At 46.4% G+C, this 6,198-nt stretch overlaps 1 protein-coding gene across 2 annotated transcripts in view; it reads right to left on the reverse strand.

The window, feature by feature from the left end:
* PLOD2 (procollagen-lysine,2-oxoglutarate 5-dioxygenase 2) overlaps positions 1-4,530 on the reverse strand; it is a 48,622-nt gene extending 44,092 nt beyond the window's left edge. For both annotated transcript variants that reach the window (XM_058812594.1, XM_058812593.1), the window contains exon 1: positions 4,244-4,530. In XM_058812594.1, coding sequence (XP_058668577.1) covers positions 4,244-4,340 — 97 coding nt within the window. In that variant the 5' untranslated portion in view covers positions 4,341-4,530. The remainder of the gene's footprint in view (positions 1-4,243) is intronic.
* Between the last annotated feature and the right edge of the window lie 1,668 nt (positions 4,531-6,198).

A 6,198-nucleotide genomic window follows, 5' to 3' on the forward strand; every position in this document is an offset into this window, starting at 1 on the left:
CCATGACAAGGGAATTCACTTAAACAGCGTGTCAATTAATTTGTAATTCAGACTGGCAGCTCTACACAAATGGAAAGATACTGCTTTTGATTACACAGTGCAATAGTGCTAATTCAATAGACAAACTAAACATTTCCCCATGAAAAGACAAAGTCACTTATGTTTAACTAAGCAGCAGTGAAGGAAAAAGCTAAAAACTTGCCCATAAATGATAACTCCTGAGAATATATCACCAACCTAAAGAAAACCCTGAGAAATAATGTTAGTTTAGATGCTTGACAGAAATACATTTAACACAAACCACCCCTGGCTCAGATAAATATAGCGGTCATTCCCTGTGCCCCTTCAGTGCAATTTACAGCATCCAGTGCTGATGATAAAGGTCACAACAGCTTCACTTCTTGCTTTAACTGAAAATGCATTATACAATCAAAGTTGCAGTAACCCCACCATATATCAGAGCAAAGCAATGACACATACAACCCTGGATTAATTAATTAAGCAATTCCACAGCTTAATTATTCCACAGTTTAATTATTATCTTCACCTAAGAAAAGAAAGAAAAGCCCGACCAAATAAATCTACAGGGTTTTTTGTTTGTTTATTTCGTTCATTTTTTGCTAAAGAGACTGGCATTGTGCAGCCTCTAACCCAAGTGCTGCAGAGAATCCAGACTGCAAACCTTGGGTATCTTCAAGGATGAGTATTTTTCAGGAAAAAATACATGGTGAAAGCACAACTTTACTGCTCTGCACTTCTAATGCAATGTTTGCTTATTTTTAACTAACTTCCAAACACCACACCTTCCACTACACACTGTTTCATTTGTCATTCACTATTTATTTCAAAGCTGGAAGCTAAAGGTATCTCCATAAGTAGGTAATTCCCATCTAAGTGGTGCACAGTGATGGTAGACACAGACACAGGTAACCCAAGCACTGCCTACTGCACAGTCAGTTCTGCTTTCATCACCCTCTGCTTTTCCCCTTCTCCTCTATGGAGCAGCTTTTTCATACAGCTCTCACAAAAAGGGTACAAAACTCCCAAGAGATCTGGAGGAGGTTTTTCCACAACACAAGCTTATGTAGCAGATCTAGGTACTGTGGTGACAAGGGGTGACAGAAGTAGCACCAGTAAAGAGACAAGAGACAGAAAACAGGGCAGAGAGACAGAGGCAGGCACAGAGAGCTATGCTTATGGCCTCTCCTTCCCCAAGCATGCCGAGTCTGTCAGTACTTCTAATAAGTACATCAGGATGGCTGAATGACTAAATTTTCTTGTTTGGGCATCCCAGGTGACCCAGAAGGAAAGGCCTATTGATCGCTGTCACTCAGAGCACTCGGGCTGAGCCCAAATTAACAGAAATGGCAGCAGTACATGCTGTATCCCAAAAAGCAGTACATGCTGGCTGTAACTCCTTGCAGAGCTACACCAGCCAGCAGTTACTGCCTGAATCATCTGTGACCAGCACTTGGGGATGCAGGGGTGGAGGAGAGCCCAGTGGCTCAGGGCTCCACAGCCAGCTGAGCCATCACACCTCCCAGCCCAGCTGCTCTGGGAAGCCACCCACGCTGCTGGAGCCCCCCAGGCCACCCGTCCTGCTTTGGGAGGGCACACAGACAGCCACAAACCATGGGGCCCATTTCAACCCCTGCCTGACAGCCACCATCACAACCTGGGCCCCGAGGCCTCAGCGCGGCCCGGCCGAGCCGCCACAGCCGCGCCGGGGAACAGACTCACAGGCTGCAAAGGCATTTTCCTGCAAACAGCTGATTGATAAAACATCCTAGGTGAGAACATCATTTACATCTGCTGCCAAGAGAGTGTCTGCCTCTCACACAATCACAAATGTCGTTCCCACTGACTTTCTGCGTGTCACAATAAGCAATCTGCGAGCAGCAAGTGTGCTGCAATGAAAATATTTCAGCGCTGATGTTTCAACACAGAAACTTTTACATCTCCAGCACACAGGAGCCAGTGTTTCAGAGCTCAACAGTGCTCTTCTCTGTGACTGCCTGAAACATAACCCTGCGGCCAAGGAAGGAGCAGAGGGATTTCTGCAAACACGCTTTGCCACAGGGCCGCACTGATTGCTCCCTGTAAGCGGTGCTGTGCAACAGGCAGCTCTCCCAAAATCACTTTTCCAAGCCTTTCTGAGGAAGGTCTGATTAAGAAATAAATATGCAGCTTGGCAGCTGGTTCCAGACAGTCTTGTTAGAGCTTTAGTTACAAGTAAGCAACACTAATGGACTGCAGTAAAAACTGACATATAAATTGCACCTTCACCGGCTGTTTTACACTGAATTGTACAAAGTATCAATAGACTAGAAATTGAAAGACAGATTTCTAGAAATAGAGGCACCATAACGTCTGTTTACTGTATTACTTCTTCAAGTAATTCAGCACAGACTTAGGGAAAACATTTAAGGGTTAAAACTGGAATAAAAACAAGTAACACAGCAGGCAGTGTCTGAGGTCAAGAAACTGCTCTCAGAGTGGTTTCAGTTCAGCAGAGATTGCTACAACTCAGGCTGCTCGTGTCTAAATTAAAAAGAATTAAGATCTTCCTGCATGAATACCTTATATAAACCCACCAGTACTTTCTTGCACTGTAACTTGTGTAGAATAATTTTTATTATTGATACAGACAAAGCAGTCTATTTTTGGGCTGCTGAATCATACATTGCTGTCTGGAATAGAGACTCTGCCTTGCACACATTTGAAAAGCAGAAGGATTAAAGAAGAATCCTTACCATGCCGGCTATTAGTTTACACCAGCCTGAGAGCCCACATTTAAAGTGCAGTTAAAACCAAACATTATTTGAACAGATATGTTTGGGGGGATAACTGTTTGCCATAACTAATTTCCAAAGAAGTTCAACTTACAATTTCACTGCCCTGAAAATAGGAGCTCAACTTGTTGCTCAAACCTGTCCCCAGGGGTGCATTCCGAGGGGCAGCAAAGGCTGAAGGGCAATGCTCACACCCCCCAACACACAGCAACCAAACCGTAGCCTTCAGAGAAATACTCTGAATGGCCAAAAGTAGCCAAGTATTACAAAAACTGGAAGTTAGAACTTCTTCAAATGGTCTGGTATTCTTCAACAGGTTTTTTTTTTTTTTTAATTATTTTAACTTTTTATACTACTTATCAGCTAAAGTAGCAGTTTTAATATCAAAGTTAGAACCAGCCAACAAAACTTGCTGCTCAAACAAAAAAGCTTCCTTGTTCAGCCCAGAAGAAATTAAGCTAGATATTAAAAATAACTTGATAACTCTTGAGAAAACAAGCCAAGAAATGAAATTATTTTGGATTTCATGTTATAATAATGTAGTGGGATGAAATACCTTTGTATGCCTAGAATAGAAATCAGAAGTACAGACTCTAAACAGTATTAGAGCCAAAAAGAGGTTTTGGCATATTGTTGGACATACATGTGTTTGGACCCCTCCATCTGAGGCAATTTCCTGTATATATTATTTTACATGCTGAAGATAAAATTCCTTTCTACATCCTGGCTTCTTGAAGCAAACACCACTACACGAGTGAAAGGCAGGGAATGCTCTGCAGGGGCACTGGAGTCTCTGCATGACTTTTACACTAAGTAGGAAACCTCATCAGCGCTTGCTCAAGTTCAGAGAAGTAGTGACTGATGCTATTTCTTTTCCGAGCACTGGAAAAATATGTTCATCAACACCTTGTCTCGTGGAGACGGAAGAAAAAGGGCGGGGGAGCTGGCAATGAGAAAGTTTAGGAGTCTCAATTCCCCTTAAGGAATCCTTTTTTTGTTTTTTTTTTTTTTTTTGTTTTTTTTTGGGGTTTTTTTTTGGTTTTTTTTTTGTTTTTTTTCCTTAAGTGGAATTAGGCATCTACGAACTCCTGGGCGGGTTAAGACACTTTCAGCCGAGCGGTTCGTCTCGACAACAACCCGGCGGCGCCTTCCCGCAGCGCCGAGCCGCTCCGCGTTACCGTGCGGGGCAGGGACGGGCCGGTGGGGAATAAATAAATAAATAAATAAATAAATACCAAAATAACCCGGCCAAGCGGCGGGTCCCAGCGTTCCCTTCCTGGCGGATGTTGCCGAGCCGCCAGGCACAAAGGGACCGATGCCGCACGGCCAGCAGCGCATCCCCGCCGCCCGCACACACCTCCCACGGGCACGGCCACCGCATGCCAGCCCCCGCACCGCATCCCAACCCAACCCACCCCCGCTCCGCATCCCGGCCCCCGCACCGCGCTCACCTGCGGGCCCGGGGCTCCGCTCCGCCGCCGCGGGCAGCGCCAGGGCCAGCAGCGCCGGCAGCAGCAGCCGCGGCCACCGGGCACCGCTCCTCGCCATCTTCGCCCTCCGCACCGCCGGCCTGGCCGCGCCAGCAGCCCCCGGCAGCGGGGAGAGGGGCGGGCGTGGATAAGGAGCGGGGTAAGGCTCCTGGGGACGGCGGCGGGCACACACCGCTCCAGCTCCTGCTCCGCGGCGGGCGGCAGCCGCGGGCGCTCCCCCCGCGCCGGGCTTTATCCGGCGGTGGGAGGGCCGGGGCACCGGCGGCGCTACAGGAGCCGCTGTCGGTCACGGTGCCGCCGCCGAGGAGGGGCGAGCGGCCAAGCCCCGCCTCGGCCCCGCCGCGGGCGCTGCACAGGCGCGGCCCCGGCGATGGGGATGGGAGCGGGGCTCGGCCGTGCCCGCCCGGTGCTGCTTGCTGTGCCAGCGGCTACGCTCGCCTGCCCCGCCAGACACTTGCTCAGCGCTTTCACTGGCCATTATGTGTCTATAAACGCATTCCCAAACGTGTGGTTTTGTTGGGAGAGGGTGACTACCTGAAGCCGCCACGCCGTGAGCCCATAGAAGCGACGCGACCGTTCCGCCGGTGTGCCCTGATGGCATCGGGAGCGCGCTGCCCATCGCTCTGCTTGAGAAGGACGCGTCCGTCAAAACCTCCATCACCGCAGCTGACTTGGTTCGTTTGTCTAATCAAAGCACACAAGACTGCTACATTTTTTTTCCATTAAATAATAGCAAAAAAAAAAATCACTGCAGGCAAGCTCGGTGATGAAAAAGTGTACTGGTCCACCTTCACTCTTTTTCTTACAGTGATACAAAGCATATTCAAGTAAATACCAAAAATGTTTAAAAGTGGCATAAAAAAGCATATTCAATACCATAAATGTTTAAAAGTGACATACAAAGCATATTCAATACCATAAATGATAAAAAGTGACATACAAAGCATATTCAATGCCATAAATGTTTAAAAGCTGCATAAATGCCATAAAATTTTAAAAGCAGATGTCAACCTATTGGAATCAGTGTAGATTTACACCTTGGAAATACTATTTGAAGACCAAAGGCATAATCCAAAACAAAAATTAGTGGTGAAAGTAAGATTCATGTATTTGAGTTCCACATATATAACCATCAAATAGACACCTCATTTTTTATCCTAAATGTCTCTATGGACTTAACAGATGTTCTTTTTTGGACCTACAGAGAACAGGAAAAAAAGGGGGAAAGAAAGGGGAAACTTGACCTGGGCTACTACTGCTCTAAGTGTGTGCTGTTATTTGGAACCCAGGGCACGAACCAGAACCTGCATTATTCTCCCAGATGTCTTTATGGTGAATTGGAAGAGCTCATTCTTTCTGGATCAGACTGCACAGACAGCAGAGATGAAGAGCAAACCAAATAAAAGGACTGGGTCTTTGGTCTGAAGGAACTTCTGCAATGTAGAGGCTCATGAAAGCAGCAGCTGAGAACTAAAAATGTAATTATGTAATTGATGGAGAAACAAAAACGATCCTCCAGTTGCTGGGAAATTACTCATTATGTACTTTTTCCTCCCACCTCTTCCAGGCGCACCAGAGAACAAATATGTTGTGAATGCAGACAGCATGACCACATTACTGCACACATCCATGAACAGCCTCTGCTCACTCCTCCAAGAAGCAGCACCACTGCTGCTGATCATCTCACCACATTAGCTGGAAATGAGCAATGCCATGACTGGGATGATCCTGCAAGTACATCTATCTTCAGATTTGGTTTTTCAATAAACTAGTTCAAGAAATTTGGCTAATGGAAAAAGAAGATGGAAAAAATAGCTAATCTATCACAGCTGTAGGTTTAAGGTAGAAAACAGTTTAAATAAGCATTTCAAAAGAGGTCCTCAACAGATCAAATCTCACCTCAGATCCAGTACAGC

This window comes from Ammospiza caudacuta, chromosome 11, assembly GCF_027887145.1.
Source record: "Ammospiza caudacuta isolate bAmmCau1 chromosome 11, bAmmCau1.pri, whole genome shotgun sequence".
Classification (NCBI taxonomy): Eukaryota; Metazoa; Chordata; class Aves; order Passeriformes; family Passerellidae; genus Ammospiza; species Ammospiza caudacuta.